The sequence below is a fragment of the Vigna radiata genome, chromosome 1 (assembly GCF_000741045.1).
Source record: "Vigna radiata var. radiata cultivar VC1973A chromosome 1, Vradiata_ver6, whole genome shotgun sequence".
Taxonomy (NCBI): domain Eukaryota; kingdom Viridiplantae; phylum Streptophyta; class Magnoliopsida; order Fabales; family Fabaceae; genus Vigna; species Vigna radiata.
In genome coordinates, this window is record NC_028351.1 from 34920681 (window position 1) to 34947124 (window position 26444).

The 26444-nt window shown below is 34.9% G+C and overlaps 2 protein-coding genes across 2 annotated transcripts; one reads left to right on the forward strand and one right to left on the reverse strand.

The window, feature by feature from the left end:
• Positions 1-2296: 2296 nt before the first annotated feature.
• LOC106763963 lies at positions 2297-8620 on the reverse strand. Its single transcript, XM_022780822.1, has 9 exons — positions 8580-8620; positions 7596-7708; positions 7472-7539; positions 5277-5379; positions 5069-5181; positions 4867-4985; positions 4064-4144; positions 3681-3785; positions 2297-2528 (listed from the first exon to the last, which is right to left on the reverse strand). The coding sequence occupies exons 1-9, from the start codon at positions 8618-8620 to the stop codon at positions 2468-2470; spliced, it is 804 nt and encodes a 267-aa protein (XP_022636543.1). The 3' UTR covers positions 2297-2467.
• Positions 8621-9444: 824 nt separating this feature from the next.
• On the forward strand, positions 9445-19949 carry LOC106774814 (cleavage and polyadenylation specificity factor subunit 2). The gene is made up of 18 exons (XM_014661848.2): positions 9445-9663; positions 10139-10307; positions 10496-10592; positions 11640-11766; positions 11851-11966; positions 12221-12315; positions 12412-12563; positions 12851-12908; positions 12982-13089; positions 14035-14284; positions 14820-15004; positions 15494-15586; positions 16292-16390; positions 18423-18554; positions 18636-18680; positions 18774-18941; positions 19104-19178; positions 19314-19949. The coding sequence occupies exons 1-18, from the start codon at positions 9515-9517 to the stop codon at positions 19413-19415; spliced, it is 2220 nt and encodes a 739-aa protein (XP_014517334.1). The 5' UTR covers positions 9445-9514; the 3' UTR covers positions 19416-19949.
• The last annotated feature ends 6495 nt before the right edge of the window (positions 19950-26444 follow it).

Genomic DNA, 26444 nt, shown 5'->3' on the forward strand with positions numbered 1-26444 from the left:
AAAGCTCTTTCTCTTGAGCCATCGTGGAGTATTTCTAGACATTGCATTAAGGGTTAAATAATGTAGGATTTCTTTTTAGGTATTGTATTAAGGGCCAAGTAGTGTATGATTTTTGAACAATCTTGTTTAAATTGTAAGGCAGTATTTGTGCCTAGCTTAAATTAATCTTCGATTATTAGTTTTGTAACCTAACTTGATGGAGGGTGTCCCATATGAGGCATGGTAACCACATGACAAACTCTTAGTGAAGAGTTTTCTTACAAAGATAGTGGTCATGTGTCATTTTTCTAGTGGAGAACTTTTGCTAAAGTGACTTTCCATATGGAAAGCTCTTAGTGGGAATTTTCTTACAAAAGTAGTGATCATGTATCATTTTTTTCATGGGAAACTTTTTCTAAAAAGGTTTTTCATATAGAAAGCTTTTAGTGAAGAGTATCCTTATAAAGCTAATGGCCATGTGTCATTTTCTTAGTGGAAAAACTTTTGCTAAAGCGACTTTCCATATGACAAGCTCTTAAATGAAGAGTTTTTGTAAAAGTTAGAGTGTAGCATGTCAAGTTCTCTTTCACCAAGATAAGCTTTTAGGGTTTGGTGCAAGATAACATTTTAGAGTTTTGGTCTACTTTGAAGACACTTCATTGGTTCACCTTACATAAATGACTTTAATTCTTCTTGAATGTGTTTGGGTCATGGCGGATCAGTTTGAAAACCTAGTATATATATCATTTTATTATATATTGAATAATTCATATTGATTGGTGAGTAAACTGAGTTTGTTATAATTACTATGTAAATTAAGTTATTGAGCATTTCATATTAAAAACATTTTTTAAGCTTTTCATAAGACGATCATAGGAAGGTGATCATATATTAATTGAAAAGATGTTCTTAAAACAATTTTTGCAAACAATTCTATAAGACAATCAAAGTTAGTATAAACATGCATAAGGGAAACTAAAAGACATTTAATTTTATATTAACAATAGTTCGAAGTTTAAGTGAAGGAGATAACATGAAGATGGTGATGCGAAGTGATTTGTGATTCCTCTTGACTAGTGCTGCACTTGCTATGGTGGTGGAATCTAATGCGTCACGATGGTGGAGGAATGAAACTGCTCTGATGGTGGTTGACTACGTGGTTCGACGGTAGCATCACATGACCACATAGGCATCTGTGTAAGATGATCATGTAAGCAACAATCTAACAACTCATTCAAACACTATTATGTATAGTGTATTGTAAACAATTTGATAGTATAATGGAAAAGAGTCAAATTAAACAAATTATAAAATTTGAAATATATTAAATACTAAAACAAATGAGTTCTACATTAAACAAATTAAGACAAAATAAATATTTAAACTTCCTTGTTAAACAAATGGAGCCAAATAAATTTATAATAATTAAAAATAAAATAAGAACTATATTTATTTTTAGGCACTGGAACTTCATTTTGAATAGTAATTTTTTTTAGGTTAAAAGCTCTTTTTTGTTCCAGTTTTGGTTGGGAAAATTCGAAATGGTCCCTGGGTTTATTTTGTGTTCAATTTCGTCCCAAAGAATGAATTTGGTGTTCAATTAAGTCCTTTTCAGTAACTCCGTTAAAATTCTTAACTACAACATGTCCAGATGTGCAACTGCTGAGTGAGGTGTCAGTTTTTTGCTGACTGGGAATCCTTTTCAGTTGGAATTAGGATTTTTTAAATAATTTAGAAGGGCAAAATGGGAAAAAAAGAAAGACTTTCTTCTTCCTCTGAAACCTTAATTCCTCTACCATTACCCAAACCCCAACCTCCGACCACCGAATGAGTTTGGGTTTTATAACAGGGACTTCAATAGGAGAGGATTCCAGAAAACCAACCCAATCGTCACTGATTCTACACTACTACAAAAAAATACATAGATAACGCTTTTTTTTATCATAGATAGCGCTTTTTAAGCGCTATCTATGTCAGCGCTATCTATTAATAGATAGCGCTTCTAAAAAAAACGCTATCTATTGATGTCTGACAATAGATAGCGCTTCTTTAAATAAACGCTATCTATTATCAAATACCAATAGATAGCACTTTTTTAAATAGTTTAAAATTTTTAAAAAAAAATAATTTTAAAATAAAATATTTTAAATATATAAAATATTTTTTCAAAAGAAAATATAAATATTAGTTTTATTATGTACAAACTTCAAAAAATATAAAATATTAAAAAAAATGACAACAATAAAGATTAAAAATGTTCATTACTTTAGTATACAAATGTTGATACAATAATAATCGTTGAGTACATTACATTGCTTTATAAGACAATATATATATATATATATATATATATATATATATATATAAATTAATGACTAAGAAAAATGTACTACACTGAATGTATGCCTAAAGCTCTTGCGTATCCATTCACTATGCTGTATCAAAATATTTAGCAGCTGAAAATATGGCTTGTTGGCCAGTTCCGAAGTCAAGATTCCATGCCTTTCTTCATGAACCAAGTAGAGAGAATCTCATCAACGCCCGTTGTCCTGGAAAGGCAAAAATAATTTTCTTTTAACTTTAAAATATGTGACACTGTCAAATGATACCAGCAACATATCAAAAAAATAAATAACACATTACTTTCAAAGATCAATGTATAGAGATATGCACCCATTATGACAGGAAGACCCAGAGCTGTAGTTTCTTCAGGTAAAGATCTTAGCCGATTAACATTTATATCAATGAGCAAGAGAGCAAGAGCTTCCCACTGTAGTAAAACCAATAAATCTATCTTTCAGCAAAAATATAAGGAGAATAAGAAATTAGAACTTATATAAGAATCACAACTTGCCAAGGTTCAATAGTAAAGACCAAATGATGACAAGAGAGACTAACACACTAACCTAAATGATGGAAAATTGGTGCTTCATAATCACCTTTAGCAAAAGTACTATTACTAAAACTTGAAACATGCAAAGTCAAGAGCTACTTTACAAACTAATTCAAGTTAACCAAAGTATTAAGAGAAGAATATGTCCAATTGTTTCAAGGAATAATTGTCAGAAAAATAACCAAAGAAAAAAGAAATCAGTCAAGGCTCCAACAACTGAGTATAAGTAATCATTTACTTAAGAGGTTTCACGCACCCATCACAAGGGCTATACCACATGCAATCCATAGACAACTTGCTTAGCTGTAAATAATACTGAAATTCAATCATTCAGAATAGTGAAATAGAAATTACCTTCAAATGACTTAACATCTTCAAATTTCTAAAAGAATCAAATGAAGATAATCTCTAATACCACTCAATCAAATGCAGTTGTTTAACCAATTCGGTGTTACATTAAGAACAACAGAAACTAATAGGATTTAGAATTTCAAAAGGCGTGGAGCTTCCTCTGACTTTGCAGCAAGAAAAAGAACAACAGTAGCAATCAACTGCAGCACACAATCAATGTTAATAGAAAATCAGTTTTGCCACAGAGATGCAAGTTGAAGGAAAAAAAATTAAAAGTAACATTACACAATTTCAATAAAATAGCAAAGCACTAACTACATACAAATCCATAACAAAATTTCTAAGAATTCATAGATTATAATTGTAGAAAAATATTCATGGATGACACAGACCTCATTGAAGCATATAAGAAAAGTAAAAAATAGATTTAGTGCTACCAGAACAAATAGAAACTCACAAATCTATCATGGCATGCATGAGATTGACGAACAAAACACGGTGGCACAGAACCATAAATGTCCTAATGATGGTTTGAGTCCTGCAAAAGGAACATGGCACTATGTTATGCTTGCCAAATATCAATAAATTGAATTAAATTCACAAACTAAAATCTTACATGAATGTCAGTAGCAAATGTTCTTTTTCTAAATATATATAACATATTTTCTATAACTGTAATTAAACAGAATAGGGCTACCANGATCAACATGCAATTCTATTTATGCATCAGGTTAATTCATTTTATCATTAATTGGNCATAACATACTAATACTAGCAACTACGGCATGATTAAAATAAATTTTTAATTTTAAAAGAATTCTAGCAACAAAGGACCAATACCTTAAAATAGAATTGTAGGAAATTACAACCAAGAATCCTGCATGTTTGGNGCAGTGATCACTAACACTTCCAAGGATTGCCCTGCAAATTACAACCAAGAATCCAATTAAGTCATAAAAATACTATTATGATAATTTATTATGTTGTGTATATTTAATAAATTTATTTGTTTATTGAAAATTTTATATCTATTCAATTAATATCTTGAAAGAAAAAATAACATTCCACTTTCTTTTATTAGTGTTTTGTTTAATTATGTGATGTTGTTTAATTATCTGTTTCTTTTTTACCATCTTAAAAAGGGATATAAAGGATCTGATATGTTTTTATTCATCTTTGTTTCAAAAGTTTCGACTGGATCACCCTAATGCAGAAGAAAAATATCTGAATACCTTAGATGGTATATGATACTTAGTAACACCAAAAAGATACAAAATAGTATATAAGATAACATCATAGAAAGAGAAAATGAGAAAAATTAGAAATAATGAATAAACGTTAAAAAGTGATATAATCATGTTTACTTATCCTGTGCTTACGAATTTTTTCTTTAATCAGTGATATAAAGATTCTTCTTTTACTAATTTCCTTTTAAGTGTGATAATAATATCGTGCTGATTAAAATTTTTATCACATATATAAAAACATTTTCTGAAATGACAGTAGTGGACTCCATTAATTTCCATACCTGGTTATCTTCTTTTTCATCAACTGGTCCTTTCAGTTTTTTGTGTTGATGAATAAATATTTGTGTTGCCCTCTAAACACAAATAGAATCAATAAACTTCATTAACTAAAGTTACCTCTTCAAGAATCCAAAGCCATGACTTCCCATGACCAAGGTATCAGCCTCTAGTTTCTTTGCCACACTGCATATTACATCCTTCGGATCTCCTACCCCGACTACCCTCTCCATGTTCACCTGCAAAATCACCANTNTCAGATAATCAAAACCAGAACANCAAAACCAAANCCCCCAAAAATCACTATGNAAGGTGGATCTACATTTGTAGCCTTCAAATTTCTACATGTGGCTTCAGCTCTTTCCATCACTGAATTAACAAGGTGCATACTGTACTTTTCCATAGCATCAATAACATCATTGGAAAAGATATACCCTGTAAAACATTACCAACTGAGTCAATAACATGATTTTAAGATAAGGTGAAAACAATATAATTACATAATAAGAAAGTGTAATTAATCAAGTAACCTGCAACATCCAAGGAATAGAAAGCAGAGGATGGCCTGACATAAAGAAGCACAAGCTTGTTGGTATGATCAATGTTAACTCTGACAATGTTAACAATTTTACTCTATCATTGTCATTGAGGCTGCAGGAAAAAAAGGAAGAGAAGGAAAATATAAGCATTATAATACCGAGAACTCTTCTCTTCAAGCACCAATTATACCTCAAAAATNAAGAAACTATTAAACACACAAACGACACTGACCAATAAAAGTGATTGTGTTTATTAGGAGGAGAATCACATGGGTTGAAACTTTTAACGCAAAAAACATGGTGCCATTTACACTGAAATAATGAAACAGATGCAGTTGCACTTATTCTAAAGAGTCCCTTTCAAATTTCAAAAACGAAATAAATGGGTGCGTTTGGAGAAGCAAGAAAGTGAAAATTCAATTAAGCATATATCACAAAATCCACCTAGCCATATATCATAATTAATCATCATCTGGGAGCCACTCATCAAACGGACCAAACTCCAAAATCAGATTGCGGGTCCAAAAATTTATTCTCACCCTTTTCAGTTTACTAAAATCATCTCACCAACAACATTATTAGATATCACGAAAAACATTAATTTAGATGGCATATGCTATAAATATACAACTTCTGATTTTTCTAGGTTCTTTTGATTTTTCTAGGTTCTGCTCTTGTTCAGTTCAAAATCGGATTAATTTCATAAGTAAAACCTAAATCAGAGAGGCAAATATGCATGAAGTAGGTGAGAAAGGAAATGGGTACCTCCAAAATCGACAGTGTGAAATCACAAGCAACAGCATGATTGAGAGAATGGTCGAATTAGGTTTTGCCGTTCTTGCAAATTTTGAGGTTGAACACATAAGTCCTTGTTGACAACACAAGCTACGAATTAGTCAAACTTGCAATGCAAATACATTAATCATAAACCACCTACAAACAAAAAAATGTAATACCTTGGCAAAGGGAGGTGATGGAACAAGCTCCGAGAAGAACTCCAAACGAACAACACGCTATGGACTCCTTCGAAGCTTCCTCAAAGAGTGAAACGCAGCGGAATAATGAAAAACTCGAAGGAGAACGAATGAAATCCTAGACGCGAAGGGAAAAACACGAATCTTAAAGCAAACGAACCAAAACCGTGAATGAAGCAAGGAAACCCTAAATCGAACGGTGAAAGAACCCTAAAACACTAAGTTGATCGATTAAACGGATCAAAATGGAGATTAAACAATGGAAAAGTGTTTAATCGGAGTAAACGAGGATTTAAACGGTTAAAATCAAAGAAAAAGATGAAAGATGAGGGGGACCCTCGAAGAACTAATCGGTGAAGATGGTGTTTCTAAGGCCGAAATGGCTGAAATAAGATAGAAATGTGAGGAGAAAAGGTAGATCTATGAAGAACTGTGGCTGTTGCAGAAGAGAGAACTGGAGGTGTTGTTTGTTGGTGATGCTTCGCGAGAATGAGAGAAGCAACGCTAAACTGAAGATGAGGTGAGGGCTGACGCGCAAAAGAGAGCGCTGACTCGAGGTGTGGTTTGTGGGTAATGCCTTGAACAACATCACAACTTCTCTCACCAAAACGCCTAATTTTGGAGGCAAACACGAAAAGCACGAAGTGAAATTTAGGCGCAAATCAAAAGTGAAATATAAAACAGCGGGATTAATGAATTTGAACATTAAGCCTCTGTTCTTATGAATGGATTTGGGGGAGATGATTTGGGGGAGATGATTTGAGTGGATTTGAGGGTGATTTTGTTGTTGTTTTTTTGAGTAGATTTGTGGGTAATTGAGAGTGAATTTGAGGGTAAAGTTTGTGAGAATTAGATAGGATTTGATTGATGTGATAGAATTAAAAAATTTGTTTAATTGGTAGAAATGAAAGATTACCAAAATGCCCCTAGTTATTTTAGTAATATAAAATGTTTTTTTTAATGTTATATTTAAATTTATAATTGTTAATAAATAAAAGAAATTAATTTATAATAAGTCAAATTAATTTTTAAAATATTAAAAAAATATTTTTAAGTAAAATAAATATTTTTAAAAATTTAATATTTGTTTGTAATATAATTTCTTACCAAATATAAATAATGTTTTTTAATTAAATGTAAGTAATGTTTATTTTTTAATTAAATGTAAATAATATTTACTGTTTAAGAACAGAGGGGAGGGAGAGTTGGAACCGGATACGCAATCCATCTATCCGGATACTCTTCTTTTCCAATTTTTGAATAAAACTGTATCCGGATACCTGAACCAAATTTACGTTAAAATCAGGTTTTATTCACTTGGAATGTTCACAGTTACAGAGGGTAGATGAGTCTTTTGCCACTAAATCATCGCAAATCCTCTCCTTTTTGCGAGATGGTGAAGACAGTGCATTCAATTCAGAATCATCGCAAATCGTCGCAAATCCATCGCTTGCAATCAGTTCAAACGAACGCAAAATTTAAAACTTTCCTCGCTCGCAAATTGGTGTAAACAGTAAAATCAGTGCAAAGGAACACAGCGTAAGTGAAATCGAAAATTTTAAGAAAATGAATTTTTTTTTGACAAATACGAAAGTAAACAGGAAAAAGGGGGAAATTTTAAAAAATATGAGAGTAAAAAGAAGAAAAAACGTAAAATATTGAGACGAAGGGGTTCCAAAAATCCTTTTTCCAAATTTTTTTAAATTTTACAATAGATAACGCTTTTTTAAAAAAATGCTATCTATTAATTTATTTTAAAATATGAATTAAAAAAATAGTATCAATTATTTATAGATAGCGCTTTTTTATAAAAACGCTATCTATTATCAGATGTTTAGATAGCGCTTTTTAAAAAAAACGCTATCTATTGTTCTGCATATTCATAGATAGCGCTTATTTAAAAAAGCGCTATCTATTGAGTGCTATCTATGACTAATTCTGTAGTAGTGCTAGGGTTTAGATTTACTCTTTCCTAATCAAAGATCAAGGTATTTTTTTCTTATTCCCTATTTTCCCTCTGGCCCTCATCCTCGTTTCTCACCACAATCAACACGTGACGTGCTAGGGTTAATCATGTTCTTCGTGTTATCGCGTCCAACATTCCCAGCCAACTCCAAAATTTCATTAGAATTAGAATGAATTAAATTGATTTCAACTACGAATGGTTGTTTATTTGGTTGTTCGATTTTGAAAATACCTAGGCGATGAGGTACATGCGAGTGTCTGTCCCCAAACGACACGTTTATGATGATCTTTTTACTGATTTCGATAGTGGCTTGTGGTGGTTACAGCGGGGGCATCGCCGTGTTGTGGTAGTTACAGATCTGGTGGGGCTGTCTTAGGCAGCGACGCTGTCGACATCTTTGGGATAGACAGATGACAGTACAATGACCCATAAGAGTAATACCAAGGACCTCAATAGATTGAAAGATTACATCAGTTATTAAAGGGGATGCATCAGGATGTTATAAAACCCAAACTCATTCGGTGGTCGGCGCGGTTGGGGTTTGGGTAATGGTAGAGGAATTAGGGTTTCAGAAGAAGAAGAAAGTCTTTCTTTTTTTCCCACTTTGCCCTTCTAAATTTTAAAAAAAATCCTAATTCCAACTAAAAAGGATTCCCAGTTAGCAAAAAACTGACACCTCACTCAACAGTTGCACATCTGGACACGTTGCCGTTAAGAATTTTAACGGAGTTACTGAAAAGGACTTAATTGAACACCAAATTCATTCTTTAGGACGAAATTGAACACAAAATAAACTCAGGGGCCATTTCGAATTTTCCAACCAAAACTAGGACCAAAAAAAACTTTTAACCTTTTTTTTATAAAAGAGTAAAAACTAATTCAAATTAATTATAGTTATACTTATTAATTACGATCTTACAATACATTATCTTCAAATTGTGATAAATCATCCCTAAGTAATTGAATGGGATATGAACAACACACTTGAAATCCCAAGTACTATTTTCATTACCACTCTAAGTTAGGGGTAGGTCAAATTAGTTCATCAATATTTTCTTTTAAATGAGTTAATTAATTAATTAATGTATTTCACACACTTTACTTAATATATAGTTATTATTACTGATTAATAATTATGATAAAATTAATCCTGTTCTAATTATTACCATTTTTTTTATTAAAGAAATAATTTGCATTTTCCCCCTTCTCCTCCACCTTCTTTCCCATAAACCCCTTATGGTTTGAGACACCAAAGGGTTTGTGTGTGTGGACGAAGTTGAGAGAGGAAAATGGGAACATCAGTGCAGGTAACGCCACTGTGTGGAGTGTACAATGAGAACCCTCTCTCGTATTTGGTCTCCATTGATGGCTTCAACTTCCTCGTCGACTGTGGCTGGAACGACCAATTCGACCCCTCACTCCTTCAACCCCTCTCCAGGTCTTTCTCTTTCTCTCTCTGCTTCAATTTTTTTTTTTACCATGTTGAGAGGCACTGTAACTAGAAAGAAGAAGAAGAAGAAGAAGATTTTTTTTTTTTTTTGTGGGGCGGGGTTGTGACTATGAACGACAATGGAATTGATGTTTGCGGCATGCTTGTGGCGAACATGATTGTTTTTTTTTTTTTTTTATATATATTTTTTGTGTGGGTACTCTGTTTCAATCCGTCCGCCTTCTTTTCTTCCTAACATGATATGAATTTCAACTCCATAATATTGATTTTTATGAGTTATTTTCCTTTATACATTGTTTGTTGTCGAGGAACTAGAGTTTTGAATAAGAAAGGAGAAAACTATTTTCTTTTTTTGTAGCATTGTATATTTGAATGGCAATGAAATTTGTGCTTTTTGCCTTTTGGGCGTGTTTATATTTTGTTACCTTTGATTTCTTACTGAGATTTAATGACTGGCATGTAGGGTAGCATCAACCATTGATGCTGTCTTGCTTTCACATGCTGATACACTTCACCTTGGTGCCCTCCCATATGCCATTAAGCAGCTCGGACTCTCTGCCCCAGTTTATTCAACTGAGCCTGTCTTCAGATTGGGCCTTCTCACTATGTATGACCAGTACCTTTCAAGAAAGGTGAAATTACACACTGGTTTGTTTGGTTTTGCTGTTGAGAAGAAGGTTTTTTGTGCTTCTTGGTTTGTAGGATGTTGGATCTCTCATATTCTTATATGTGCACTTGTCTTTTTAATCACTAGATAGAATTTGGAAAATGTGTGTTTCATAGCTGGATGGTTGGATTGAGATATTTTGTTCTTTTGTAGCAAGTGTCGGAATTCGATCTGTTCACATTGGATGATATTGATTCTGCTTTCCAGAGTGTAACGAGGCTAACATATTCTCAGAATCATCATCTGTCAGGTAGGTGTTTCAATTTTTATTTTTGAATGTCATGCATTGAAGTGGTGGCATGTATTTTGTTTCTCTTCTTCCACCTCATCATTCTACTTATAGGTTAGTATCTGGACCATAATCCCATTCAAGCCTTTATTTATTGCATGAAATTAAAGGCCATTAGGAAATCCAAAGTTCCCTCCAAACTGGAATCCTTTGTCTTGGCAACAGCTCTCTTGAAGCTAAGGGTATTTCTCACAAAGGAGTCAAAGATGAAAATCGCTTTGTTTTGGGCCAAGTTAAAAAGATCTATTTGCCTCATGTTGAAAGATTTAGTGGGGCTAAATGGCCAAAATTAATGTTACGTAGTATAACTTTTTAAAGGATCAATGATCAATGCTGAAGGTGTTCGCCTAATTTTTTATGTTTGTTATGCTATATAGTGAAAATATATTTTTATGTGACCTCTCATGGTTATTTGGCAAATAGTAGAGGCCTGAATGATAGTAACTTCACAAGTTTCCAGTGTCTAGTGTCTAGAATTATTTGCATGCGCAATGGAAGATTTTTGTTAACAACTAGAAACATTTGATTTGAAAGTTTAGTTTATCTGTGAATACACCTCATTTTCAAATGTTTTGGAACTTTGAATTGCCCTAAATTTATTAATCATGTGAATCCACTAATTCAAAGTATGCTATTAGTTTAAAATTTTATTTTCAGAAGTTAATACGTTTTTTTTGTAGTAACAGTTTACTTATATTCACCATGTGAAATATTTATCCTTGCTGTAGATGTTATGAATAAAAGTGTACATTAATTAATGATGGGAAATTAAAGCATGCATTATGAATTCATAAAAGATAAAGCTTTTGGTGTGTGACAAATAATTGCCCATACTTGAAAGAAATTGGTATAGTCTCCCAAACCTCGCATATAACCTTCTCAACCAGTATTATTTAATCTTTTAGAGTTCCTCTCTCATTCTGATATGCCTTGATGTTTCAGTACTTAATATTCCCTCATTTGGGTCGTGTTATCTTTAATGGCATTTTAATTTTTAACCACTTTTAGGCAAAGGAGAAGGAATTGTGATTGCACCTCATGTTGCTGGACATCTTTTGGGAGGTACTGTTTGGAAAATTACAAAGGATGGTGAGGATGTCATATATGCTGTTGATTTTAATCATAGGAAAGAAAGGTAAATTACTAGTAGTTCAATTTTATCTTTTATACCTTTCGAGAGCAATAAGGAATCTTCTCATCAATATATTTTTTTTTCTAGGCATTTGAATGGAACTGCTCTTGGTTCTTTTGTGCGGCCTGCTGTTCTAATAACTGATGCTTACAATGCTTTGAACAATCAGCCTTACAGACGCCAAAAAGACAAAGAATTTGGAGGTAACCATCTTTTTAATCCTGTAACTTCTGCAACGTGACTGAGCTAAGCAGGGTTTTTCCATTTTTTTTTTTGTTTTCTCAATAGCTATCAAGAGTAAACTGTAATACTTTATGTCTGGTACATTCACTTATGAGGCTGATGAGCCAAGCATGTACTTTAAATCTTGACCAAGAAATGAAAAAAAAATTGTTTAGGATTTATGTATGCTTTGGTTTTTCTAAATTTCTGATCATATATCTTGTTGACTATATAGATATCTTAAAGAAGACTCTAAGAGCAGGTGGCAATGTATTACTACCTGTTGACACTGCTGGACGAGTGTTGGAACTTATTCTGTTGTTGGAATCGGTCAGTATGAGACATGTGCTTCTACTCTCTTTCTCCTTTTTTTTTTTCCTTATGGTGTTATCTCTGAATTAATATCTCCTATATTTGTTCGTGCAGTATTGGTCTGATGAAAACATGAACTACCCCATATACTTTCTTACATATGTTGCTTCCAGCACAATTGATTACGTGAAGAGTTTCCTTGAGTGGATGAGTGATTCCATAGCAAAGTCTTTTGAAAAAACTCGTGAAAATATTTTTCTTCTGAAGTAAGTGGTCTCATCTTTAACTTATAGTTGAAGTAAGATATTCTTATGTCAGTTTAATTTTATGCTGTCTTTAGGAATACTTTTAACACCTAATTAGTGCTTGGCATATTAAACCTATGATTACTTTCTTGAGATATCTATTATATAAAGCAAACGCTTTCTTCAATAATAAGTGAAAAGTGAGCTTTGATAACCTAAGTTTAAGGATATCAAACAAATCATTAATCTCTTGTTATGATTGCTATTATATTGTCTCTAAAACTAGACTGCAATTCTCTTACCTGTAGGTATGTTACCCTTCTGATTAACAAGACTGACCTTGACAATGCTCCAGAGGGTCCAAAGGTTGAATAATTTGTATACTTATTTTTTGTCAGATCAACTTCGTTACCGACTCTGACATGTATACCTTCCATAGGTGGTTCTAGCATCCATGGCAAGTTTGGAAGCAGGCTTTTCTCATGATATATTTGTTGAGTGGGCCAATGATTCAAAAAATCTTGTGCTTTTTACTGAAAGAGGCCAGGTATATCCTGAGAATTTTTTTCCTTTGTGTTTCTGTATTCATGAGAATCACCATAAACTGTAGGATGTTTCTCTACTTTTATCTGCAAATCTATTAACAGCTTGTCCTTATAGTGTTGATGTCACAGTTGCATTTGTATTTTAATTTTCAATATGAATTGTTTTAGCTTTTCCCAAGGCACCAAAGATTAGATAAGTCAGAGAAAAGTTGTAAATATGTTTGCAGTTGCTAGTTACTTTAATGCTCTACAAAGTATTCTTTTTTGCATTTACAGATGACCTACCTTGACATTGTTTCCTGTGAATATATAAAGTAATAATGTTCGTAAGTTGGTTCCAAAAGTAATCTGACACGTGCTTGGATTTTTTTGCTGTGAAAACAGCATCTAATTCAAACTTTTTAATGAGGTTTCTTATGTTGGTTGTTAGGAAATTGCGTGTTTATTGCTTACCCATTTGTAATATACCTTGACTTCTCTTTCTTGTCTGCTTGACTGTAAAACATGTGATGAAAGCAACCTTTCTTTGTATCCATGGGGATATAGCTTTTCACTGTTGCATTCAAGATGATACAATCCTGGTTTCCACCCTTATAATCTTCTCACCAATCATTTTGTTTCCATCTTGCACAATATTTTCAACAACACATGCACAAATGCAAATACTGCTAATTTTCCATCTTTTGTCTTGTATTGTTGTCGTGTATTTTAAATTCTAGCTTAGGATGTTGTATTTTCTCTCCTACTAGACTTACAGAGTACCGTTGAAGATTTATCTTTATTAAAAGAAAGCTTTATATTTGTGGTAATGATGTTTTCTCTTTTTTAAGCAACGAGAATGGAGCAATTAGTCATTAATATTTCCTGTCATATATTTTCTTTAACTGCTTAAAACTGATGATTGCTATTATTTGTTTCAACTGATCCTCATGTGTTTGGATATGTAGTTTGCCACACTAGCTCGTATGCTCCAAGCTGATCCACCACCAAAAGCTGTCAAAGTTGTTGTGTCCAAGCGTGTTCCTTTGGTTGGGGAAGAGCTTATTGCCTACGAAGAAGAACAAGATCGAATAAAAAAAGAAGCTTTAAAAGCCAGTCTTATAAAAGAGGAAGAACTGAAAACATCTCATGGGTCTGATAATAATAATAGTGATCCAATGGTCATTGATTCTGGCAATAATCATGTACCACCAGAAGGTATGTGTAGTATAAATTATTTTGGAGCTATTCTTATGAAACGTTCATATTTTTTCATTTTAAGTAGAAAATATAAATTTGGCACTGTTCTCTTGTGAAATGTAATTGGACAAACAAAATTATCCATTTCAGATTTCTGTAATAACTACCTCTTCTGCTTAACTTCCTCATTCAGAGTTGTGTTTTATATATTTGAAATTTTCAATGATTATAGAACTGAACTTTTTGTCTTCAACTGGTTGTATCTTAATATGTACTGAACATTAAGAGTTTTAAAATAAAAGACTACCATTCAACAAATAACATGATATTTAATTGTCTTTGGAACATTATTCATCATTTTATGAACTTTCTAATGTGACTTCTATTTAATTAATCTGTATTTAGTATAAAATCATGTCATATTTACTTTGTGCATATATTGAATTTGTCTGTTATTATGCATATTTTGAAAATTTTTGGAAATTTCTTTTAATGTTTTATAAGTTTCTACAATTGTTTAAGGTTCTTTCACTAATTTGATTTGTACTTGCAGTGGCTGGTCCACGAGGTGGAGGATACCGGGATATATTTATTGATGGATTTGTTCCCCCTTCCACGAGTGTTGCTCCAATGTTTCCCTGTTATGAGAATACATCAGAATGGGATGATTTTGGTGAAGTCATAAATCCAGATGATTATGTAATTAAGGATGAAGACATGAATCAGATTGCAATGCACGTGAGTTTCTTTTCTAAAACATCTACTTCCCAGTTTCAGCTTGTAGTTTTCATTTTAAAAAAAATCTACTTTACTGTTTATACCATGTTTGTATGCTGAATTATAACAAAGAAGGTTCAATGTATAGAATATAATAAATTTACATATTCAGAAGTATGTACAAAGTTCAGACTTGCGAAACATTAGGCCAGTTGCATTAATGGATCACAAAGCATAAGGAGACTTTATAAAGGAAAAAGTACAAGAATCTTAAGCATAAGGAGACTTTATAAAGGAAAAAGTACAAGAATCTTAAGCTTAGTAAATTGTTATGGTCTATTTTGCATTTGGCTTGGTTGCTTGTCTTTAACTTTCTTTTTCATAGACATTTGGATGGCAAGTAACACATGCAACTTCTAACTAATTTTTTTCACTGATGTACTATTTTACGAGTTCTGATATAGAGGAATGGAGAGTTTGCTGGTTATCATTTTTCCTATTTTCTGTCAGGGAGGTGGTGATATAAATGGAAAACTTGATGAAGGTGCTGCAGGTTTAATACTTGATACAAAGCCATCAAAAGTTGTATCTGATGAAAGGACTGTAAGTACCAGTATTTATTTCTTATATTTTAGTGTTTCTGCTTTTTATGAATAATAAATTTATCAAATTGTATTTGAATTTGCATATGTTACTGTTGTATTCAGAAATTGAATAGATGAACCAAGTTTTTTTTTGTTTTTTTTTTTAATTTTGCCTTCCACTTTTGCACTTTGAATTATTTTTATCAGCACTTTTGTACTTTGAATATTATTAAATTTTACGGCTTTCACAAATGTTTTACACCTATCAGTTCTTGAGATTTACAAAAGATGTTATCATGTCTGTTTTTCCTGTAGTCATAGTAATCCTACAACAGATTTTTTGTTCATATCTGTTATTTGTTCCTTAGTTGTGCGTGTGTCTCTGTTTCTGTTTATGTCTGAGGAATCTTATGTTTTTATCCCCAAAGAAATCAAGCATAATATTGAGTTGGAACCACATTCGTGGTTTTTTTCATACAAAATTTTGTTATGTGCATTTTGAATTTTATCATGCTCTTCAGTTCTTGTTATCCATTCCTTTAATTTGGATTTGAAACACATCAGATAGGGAGCATTACATGGAAGCTTCTTTTACTTATTTTTGTACAAATGGATGCATTTCTTATGCTTTGAATATCCTGTATGTATCACTCTACTTGTGTGAATCTTAAATCTGCCAAATCTACATATAATGGTGTAAGGTATTGATATTATTTTTTTCCAGGTGCAAGTTAAGTGTGTATTGGTTTACATGGATTTTGAGGGACGTTCAGATGGAAGATCCATTAAAAATATTCTATCTCATGTGGCTCCCTTGAAGCTGGTATGCATCTCTTTGATGCTCCTCGGTTAACCAAGCACATCATTAATTTTTTTGTAAATTATATTTGAATTTGTCTTTTTTGGAATGGGTTGCCACCTTTAAAAACTATGCTATCTCAAGTGAGGGAACATTTTGATCTTCTGGCTACAATTCTGTGGTGGCAAGGAATTAGAATTTTAGCGGGATAGTATTATAATGGGCAGATAAAGAAGGTGCAGGAAAATATATTGATATTGTAGGCTTACTCGGTTGGCTTTTTATGGTTTGGAAAGCTGAATAACCCCAAGGCTTACTTGGTTGGCCAGGCCTAAATCAGCCATCAAACCTAGCACAATGAAGGAAGATTACCCAAGCCAAGGGGTATTTCACCCATATTTTTTTCCAATGAGAGACCTTTTAATAGTAACTTGTAGCATTTTTGTGTAGTGTCTAATTCAACCTGCAAAACTAACTTGTAAGGTGAGCACTATCTGATATTATTAGTTCCACCCTTCAAGTTGCCATCAAGACACTTTCCAAAGAGGCTGCAACTAGCTTTCCAACACACTTGTGCCAAAAAGTGTGTCAAATGCAAGTGGAACAATAGATCTTGGATAGAATTTAGTACCATAAGAACTCAAACATAGGATCTATATTAACTCCACAAAATTGACTTGTGAGGTTAAGATGATCCTAGCTGTATAAGTTTGACTTAAGCCATATCTCTCTATTTGATGTGGGTCTAAACACCATCATTGAGGCTGCAACCATGTTAGAAAAAGTGGAGGGAAATTCCGTGAATGTGCTTGATTGTATTTCTTCACCCAGACTGGCAAAACAATTTACATGAGAACAATTAAGATGAACTTCCTAATATACATTTAAGGTAACTATACTAAGAATTTGGACAACTTTGGAAAACAATCAATAAAGAAGCCCTTATTTCCTAATATATTCTTATCTTGGACAATATAAGGGACTATTCATTTGATTTTTTTCCTTTCTATTTTCTTCTCGATCTAGGAGAGAAAACCTTTTCTGAATGGTCTCACCACAAGTTTTATCGCCTGACTTATCCACTTCCCATTGAGGTGAATATTTTTGGGAAATGCAATTTTTCTCTAGCATTTTTCTTTTTCCCCTACTTCCTAATGGTTGCTAAAAATTGCACATTTTCCCCTAGATATTAAAACTTACCAAGAATGCTAATTTGGTAAACTAAAGGCTTAAATCCACTTTTGGTATGTTTCGCAAATGTGCAATTTTGATCATTATAAAATCATAATTGTAGATTTGGTCCTCCAGTTTTCCAAAATTAAGCAATTCAACTACTATATCATTCAATTGTTAAGAAAATATGTTAACATATCTGTCAGATTAATATGTATTTAAAGTTAATTGTCTAACCTTAATATCAATATCTTACATAAATGAGTAATTGATACTATTATCACTAACAAACATGTACCATTTTTTTGTAAGCAGTTGGATGAAATATTAACCATGGACTAAAATTGCTTTATTTGCCAAATTTGATTACCAAATTTGCAATTAAAACTTTATAGGAACCAAAATAACACATTTGTGAAACTACAGAAATCAAAAAGTGGATTTAAGCCTATGTCAAATTGCCCAGAAAGATTTTGTTGCCTTGGTGGAGCAAATCTTCCCTTAGATCTATTTGTGCTTGCCAAATTAGTTTACTTGACGGACTAATTTTGTTCACTAAAATTTTAATAGACTAATATTTGACAGACTACTTTAGTGTTTACTTGAAATTAAAAGTTACATTCCTACTTAACTGAGAATAATCTCGAACAATCAATGGCTAAACTAGGAATAAGGAACTGTACATAACGAGACATGCACCAAACCTGTGCATGTATTTTTCTGATTGCCTCCCAGTATTACTATCTAACTTTTTAGCTATTATGGTCTAGCTCACTGGCACATGATATTGGTTTAAGGGATGAGCTAATGATACTATCATTATTATCATTTACTTGGTTTATTATCATGCATGATGATGAATACTTACTGATTTTTCCAAAAGGTTTTGGTGCATGGGTCAGCAGAAGCTACAGAGCATCTGAAGCAGCACTGCCTGAAGCATGTTTGTCCTCACGTTTATGCTCCCCAAATTGATGAGACAATTGATGTGACCTCTGATTTATGTGCTTACAAGGTACAATGATGTCAAGTTTCATACATTTCAAAAACAGCTTTACACAATGTTAAAATTAAGCATGTGCTTTTCTGGGTATAGGTTCAACTATCTGAGAAGCTAATGAGTAATGTACTCTTCAAAAAGGTAAAAGTATATCATGTTGAATAGCTACAACCAACCTTTTTCCACTAGGTGGGAATTCATTATTTTGAATAATGAAAATGAGTTCAACTGCAGCTGGGAGATTATGAAGTAGCTTGGGTAGATGCTGTAGTAGGGAAGACAGAAAACGACATGCTTTCTCTGCTCCCTGTTTCTGAAGCGGCTCCTCCACATAAGTCTGTTCTTGTTGGTGATTTGAAATTGGCAGATATCAAACAGTTTCTCTCTGGCAAGGGTGTTCAGGTACTTGTTCAGTTTTATTTCCAGTTCCTCCTTGCTCCGATTTTTGATTGGCACATGAAGTGCAAATGCTGTTTACTCTGTTCTTTAACTGAAATCTGAGTAAAAGAAAATTAGAGAACATTGACTATGGAAATATGTATCCTAACTCAATTAACTTCATAGGTGGAGTTTGCTGGTGGGGCTTTACGTTGTGGTGAATACGTAACTCTTCGGAAAGTTGGGGATGCAACTCAGAAGGTAAGTGCTTCTCCTTCTGAGCATTTGTTACTTTTCTGTAATCTTAGAAAACTGGTAATTTTCTAATATAGATGAGTTTATTCAGTTGCTGGATCATGATTCTGATCTTTTAAGATGATTTTTTCTTTATTACAGGGTGGTGGTTCTGGTGCTCAGCAAATTGTTATTGAAGGTCCTCTGTGTGAAGATTACTATAAAATTCGTGACTATCTCTATTCACAATTTTATTTGCTTTAGATTTGGTTGGACTAGTGGAAAGGCTGATCATGGATTTCTTTCCTTTTCTGACACAACAAACTAGAGCTGTTTTTCTGATAAGATAGAGAACACAATTGCTCGGTGAATGCACAAGGATTCAAGACTAAATAGGTATGAGTAGCAATGCTGGGACAGCTGCAAACTGGCTCATTTAGGTAGCCATTTGACACAAGATTCCCAATGCCCCTTACTGAAATCACGGCACATCATTTTCGTCTTTGTATCTCTGATTTATGCCAACCATCACTATTTCTGGTGGGTGTGAACTTCTCTGCAGATAGATACTTTTCAAGTGTGTTTTCTCTTTGTACAATTATAGAAAAGGAAATGTAATTTATTGTTCATGTGTAGGCTTCAGATTTTGTTAGGTTATTCGTCTGTCACATTCAGTTTTCACACTAACGTGAAATTAGACTGACAAAATGAGTGTGTATGTTTTATCCTTGTTAATTTGACTAACATCACTGAACAAAATTACAGCTTAATCACATCTGTCCTATTGATTTTAATGTCTCTACGTTTGTTGAACTTTGGTTTATTAGTTCGATGACATGCTGTGACATGAAGGATACAATTCCTTGTTCAATATTTAGAAGCACTTACTGAAAACTTTTGCTCTTTTGAATGAGTTTGTGGAAATAACTTTTGTTGGACTGAATTAAGATACTTGCTGTTCAGCCAGATGCCATGCCGTTTACCCATTAAATTGAGTAAATAGTGTGGACAATGACAGTAGAATTGGTTTTTGCGCTGATTTAGTTGCAAGTTGCTATGAACCACAACTTTTTTATTATTTTTATAATAGTCATTGTAAAAGTCGTATTGAACATGATTTTTATTGGATGACTGCAGTATTTATGAATGCAAATTGAACATTTTTAACATAAAAGAAAGAGAAGGGCAACACTGTTAAAAATATAGTCCAATTGAGTTGACTTCAAGATCTCGGATTGATGTCAAAAAAATTTCAAAGTAAGAATCATTTTGTCCTAAAAAGTTGTTAAAATGATGCTGAGTTACACATTTTAGCATAAAAATAACATCATTTACAACTGCAAGTTTCCTAAACAAAACAGTTCAATGTTAAAATCAGTGACAACATCAACTAATAAATGAATCGAAACCTTTTTTTTTTCATTTCTTTCTGGCTGATAAGCACTTAATACTGGAAGATAGTGATTAAAGAAACTTGAAGTACTTAAATCCAACGTTACGTTTCTTGCAATATGCACAAATCTTAAACCATATTTTCTTAAAAAGACCTATCCCATACAACTAAAGATTTTGAATAGCTAAGTACAAACCAAACTATGAAATAAGAAGAAGATTAGGAGAAATCTCCCTTGTGTTGAATATACACATAGGGTCCTCTATTTATAATAGAAGAAATATGGGCTAAGCCTAAAATACAAATAAGAAATATAAACAAACTAAATAAGAAATATAAACAAACTAACTAAAGATAAGAGATAAATATAAACTAAATATAATATCTCTAACACTCCCCCTCAAGCTAGAGCATACAAATTGTATGAACCAAGCTTGGAATAAATAAACTCAATTTGAAATATATGATCTGTCTTCAAGAGTGTGGGGCAACTAGATGCGCAATCACATGTCGACGAACAACTAACAACAATTTATGGACAGTAGTAGACAACTGCGAAACTTCAAATAGCACCATGAAACTTCAAGTGGAATGACTTTGACAAAGGAGAACAATGACAAACTCCAGGGACTGGATTTCCATCAAGTAAGGATGGGGCTTGCATCAAAACTACAGGGAATGCCATCACTGACTGATGGGCTTGTAGTGGCTAAAAGCAACAAAACTACAGGGAATGTCATCACTGACTGATGGGGCCTGTAGTGGCTAAAAGCGACAAAACTGCAAGGACTGCCATCATTGACTAGTGGAGTCTGAAAGCCTGAAACCTGGCTGGAAACATACTCCCCCTCACGGCGAACGACGGAAATGACGGCGCGCCGATGACAGACCGTGAATGTGGAAGATCATAATGAGCTCTTATTCATCAAAGCACCCAAAAACAAATCTAACAGATTTGACAAAGGGTTGGTGAAATTGTTTCAACCCATAATTTTAGTGTTGAAATTTCTTGTGTTAACCACTAATTGTCCTTGAAGACCTTTTAGAATAGAGAAGATAGCGAAAGCAGTAGAGGTAGGACTAGGTGTTGGTGCATCAGTGGCACAAGTGTCGGAGACGACGGCCGGAGACAGTGGCTGGAGACGACGACCGGAGACGGTTGCCGGATACGGTGGCCGGAGACGACGGCCGAAGACGGTGGTGGCGACGGCAGTGGACGGTTGGTGAGGGTGGCCGGCGGCAGTGGACAGCTGGCAGGTGGCGGCTGGTGGCGAGCGGCAACGGGCAGTGGCGGACAACAACACCAGACACTGGCAGACAACAACACCAGACAGATGCGAGACAGAATCTAGAGATTGCCCATTGAAGTATAAAGGCAAAACGGGGGGGGGCGGGGGGGGGGGGGGCGCTGGTGGCGGTGGCCACCGGCGACAACAAAGACAAAGTAGAAAAGAATCAGAAAACCTACTCTGATACCATATGAAATAAGAAGATTAGGAGAAATCTCCCTTGTGTTGAATATACACATAGGGTCCTCTATTTATAATAAAAGAAATATGGGCTAAGCCCAAAATACAAATAAGAAATATAAACAAACTAAATAAGAAATATAAACAAACTAAATAAGAAATATAAACAAACTAACTAAAGATAAGCGATAAATATAAACTAAATATAATATCTCTAACACAAACTATATACAACCTTTCTAATCTCCTGAGCTCTTACAAGAGCTTCCAAGAATGGGCAGAATATCATTCACCACATGCCTGATTATGTTGCTGTCTGATGGTCTTGAGATGTTCATGCACTCCTGCAGGTCTGCATCATAGGCTATCAAAATCCAATCATGATCATCATCCGGATACTTGATATCAAATGTTCCATCCTCTAGTTTCAATCTTTTAACAATTTCTTCTTTTAATTCCACAATGCCACAGTTCAAAGAGATCTTAAACCTTATCATATCTTCTTTGTAAGTTGCCTTAATGGTCACATTCTTCACCTCTTTCCTAATTGCAAAAGCTGCAAATGGTGTCATGTTATTAGTATCCATGTGCAGCAAAGGAGTCAAATCAGAACAAAGGAATTAACAAAATAGGTTACAGAACACTTTAAGAAAATAGTCTGTTAGAATCATTACATATAGGTATCATTATTTAGGCAAGTCTACAAAATGATTAATGAGTTGTACCTAGTTCAAACCTTAGTAGTCTAGTGCAGACTCTTGGTGTTCCATGTACTCTTATGATGTTCATTATAAATAGAAGATAATGAGAGAGATCATTAAGCCCTCAAGAATATATTTTTATCAGTCTTAAATCTTAAGTTGGTATCAGAGCAGGTTCATCCTGCTCTGGTTTCCGCCCTGGGTTGTCCACCAGCATTGTCACTGCTGTTCGCATCTGTCCGGTGCCATTTTTCGTTGTCCGTGGCTGTCTCGCTACTATCTGCAGCTGTCAACTACAGTTTGAAGCTCTTTAACTTGGTTGTCTTCCATCTCGCATCTGTCCGCTGCTGTCCACCGTTGTCCGCCGCCGGCCGCTGTCACTGTTCCGTTCGGCGACCACTGGATCTGGTTCGCCTCTTCACGCGACGACCAACCCCACCGGTGTCAGCGTCTGATTCTTCCCCACGCTCCGCCACGTGCCGCGTCTTTGTGCGCTGCGAACAGGCGCGTACAGCTCATGCACCGCCCTCTGGCTGTCGGAAAGTCACCGCGACACCTCCATAGCCGTCGCCTGAACCTCCTCTCTTTGTTCTGCCCCTCAAAACCCTGCTTCAATGAGGTCCAGAAGCTCCCGTTGAAGAAAACCCTAAGAACCCCCTAGGGTTTTAAAGTTCCTCTCGGTTTTCTGGCTCCTTTCTCGTTCCTCTCCTATTTTTATCAACAATGGCGTCTGAAAGTGTTCTTTCTTTCTCTGGAAGTCCCTCAATTACTTCCGAAAAGCTAAACGGAATGAATTACCTCTCTTGGTCTGCTGTCGTGGAAATGTGGTTCCTCGGTCAAGGACATTATGACCACCTTGAGCAGGATGGAAGCCAAGTACCTTCTAAAAAAGCTGAACAATGGAAACAAGCAGATTTCCAGTTGTGTGCCATATTGTGGCAGTTTATGGAACCACGACTTTTGATATCTCTTAGAGATTTCAAAACATGTCACTCGTTTTGGAAGAAAGCTCAAAGCATCTATGCTAATGATATTCAACGTCTCTATGATACAACAAACAAGCTTGCAAGTCTCAAAATGACAGACCATGATATGGTCTCCTTCATGACTGAAGCCCAAGCACCTGCGGAAGAGTTGAGAATGTTCTTGGAAGTGGAATCTTCGGAAGACATCAAGAAAAAGCTTGACAAGTATTATATGGTGATGATCCTTCGTGCTTTGCATCCAAATTTGAATCACAGATCAACTCCTGACAAGCCATGAGGTCCCTTCCTTAGAAGCCTTGACCACATGTCTTCTTCATGTTCCAGTGCCTCAATCTCAGGAAGCTCATGAAACATTGAAACCATCTGTCATGGTTGCCACACGAGGAAGAGGAGGACGTGGCACTAGAGGAGGAGGACGTGGAGGTCGGGGACGTCCACAGTGCACTTATTGTAAGAGGGTGGGTCACACCCAAGAAAACTACTACTCCTTGCATGGCTTTCCTTCCAAAACAGCCAATATCTCTAAGGCTGACACTCCCACTTCCAACTCCAAGTTCACTGAGGAAGAGTATCAAGAGTATATGCGATTAAAGTCTAATAGGTTGGCGCAATCATCTCAGTCCCCAAGTACGTCTACAACCTGCATTTCTCAAGCCATGCAAGGTCCCAATTCATGGGTAATTGACTCAGGTGCTTCTGATCCCATCTTTGGTAATACCTCATTGTTCTCAACCCTTTCCCTCCAAGAAAAACTCCATTTCATTACCCTTGCAAATGGCTTTAAAACTTGTTCAAAGGGAGTCAGTCAAGTCTCCCTGTCTCCCTCTCTCATTTTGAAATCTGTTCTTTTTGTCCCTAACTGTCCATTCAATTTAATTTCCTTAAGTTAGTTAACCAAAATGTTATATTGTTCAATAACCTTTGATTCAAAATCTTTTGTTATACAGGAGCGTTTGAAGATGGAGGTTTATACCATTTTGGATCTCGTCCACGGGTATCCTGTGTTGCAGCTCTTCCCCCTAAAGTGTTACATGATCGGTTTGGCCATCCTCACTTGTCAAAGTTAAAAAAGATGTGTCCTAAACTTAGTGGTCTCCAGACTTTAGAATGTGAGTCTTGTCAACTAGGAAAACATGTTAGATCCGTCTTTCCTAAAAGGTCTCAATCAATGTGTACTTCTAGTTTTTCTATTATTCATTCTGATGTCTGGGTATCTAGTCGCATCTCTTCTTTTGGTTTTAGGTATTTTGTTACATTTATAATGAGTATTCTAGATGTACTTGGGTTTATCTAATGAAAGATCGCTCTGAATTGTTACCCATCTTCACATCTTTTTTTAATGAAATCAAGAACCAATTTGGTCAAGTAATTAAAATCTTAAGAAGTGATAATGCTAAAGAGTATTTCTCATCCTCTTTTTCTGCAATCCTTAGCTCCCATGGTATTTTGCATTAGTCCACTTGTCCTCATACACCCCAGCAAAATGGTATAGTCGAAAGAAAAAATAGACACTTGGTTGAAACTGCTCGTACCCTTTTGCTTGGTGCCCATATTCTTGTTCATCACTAGGGGGATGCCATCTTAACTGCATGTTTTCTTATTAATAGGATGCCCTCCTCCTCTCTCTATGATAAAGTCCCGTTCTCCATTCTCTTTCCCAATGATCCTCTCTTTCACACCCCTCCTCGAGTGTTTGATGGTGTTTGTTTTGTTCACGACATGTCTTCAGGGCTAGACAAGCTCTCCGCTCGTGCAATCAAATGTGTCTTTTTGGGTTATTCTCGACTTCAAAAAGGGTACCGGTGTTACTCTCTTGAAACCCAGAAGTACTACATGTCTGCCAATGTCACATTCTTTGAACAAACACCTTTCTTCTCTCCCTCTGTTCAAGATGTTCATATCCTCCAACAGGTCCTTCCTCTTCCAGTGGTTGAGTCCAATATCTCCCATGTCCCAGTCAATTCAAGTCATGCTCAAGGTCCTCTCGAACCTTCCTCTCCACATATTGATCTCTCCCGACGCAATACCCCCATGGGCAGTCCTCTTCCAGAAAATGGTGGATCTCCTTTAGATTCTTCTCCATCACCGCCTCCTGCCACGCCTCCTTGTGAAGATGATTCTGGTTGGCCCATTGCTCTCAGAAAAGGTAACCGTTCCACTCGCAACCCTCATCCCATTTATAATTTTCTTAGCTATCACAGATTGTCGCCTTCTTTTTATTCCCTTTTATCCTCAGTGTCTTCTGTGGTTATACCCAAAAATGTGAAAGAAACATTTTATCATCCTGGATGGCGACAAGCCATGATTGCAGAAATGTAGGCTCTTGACCACAGTAATATTTAGGAGCTTGTGCCACTTCCTCCAGGCAAAAAGGTTGTTGGTTGTCGATGGGTATATGTAGTTAAAGTCGGCCATAATGGTGAAATTGATAGGCTCAAAGCCCGGCTGGTTGCAAAGGGGTACACTCAAGTGTATGGCCTTGATTATTGTGACACCTTTTCTCCTATGGCAAAGATGACTACCATTCGTCTTTTCTTCGCGATGTCCGCTATTCGTCCTTGGCCACTTCATCAATTGGATATAAAAAATGCCTTTCTCCATGGTGATCTTGAGGAATAAGTTTATATGGAGCAACCTCCTGGGTTTGTTGCTCAGGGGGAGTCTGGTATGGTTTGCAAATTACACCGATCTTTGTATGGACTCAAGCAATCACCACGTGCTTGGTTTGGAAAATTCAGCTCCAT

Excerpts from the sequence above, each read along its gene's own strand:
- LOC106774814 (XM_014661848.2), top strand. The coding sequence starts at position 9,515 with ATGGGAACATCAGTGCAGGTAACGCCACTGTGTGGAGTGTACAATGAG. Across the intron at positions 11,767-11,850 it reads TTTAATCATAGGAAAGAAAG|GCATTTGAATGGAACTGCTC; the intron begins GTAAATTACTAG and ends TTTTTTTTCTAG. Across the intron at positions 13,090-14,034 it reads TTTTTACTGAAAGAGGCCAG|TTTGCCACACTAGCTCGTAT; the intron begins GTATATCCTGAG and ends TTGGATATGTAG.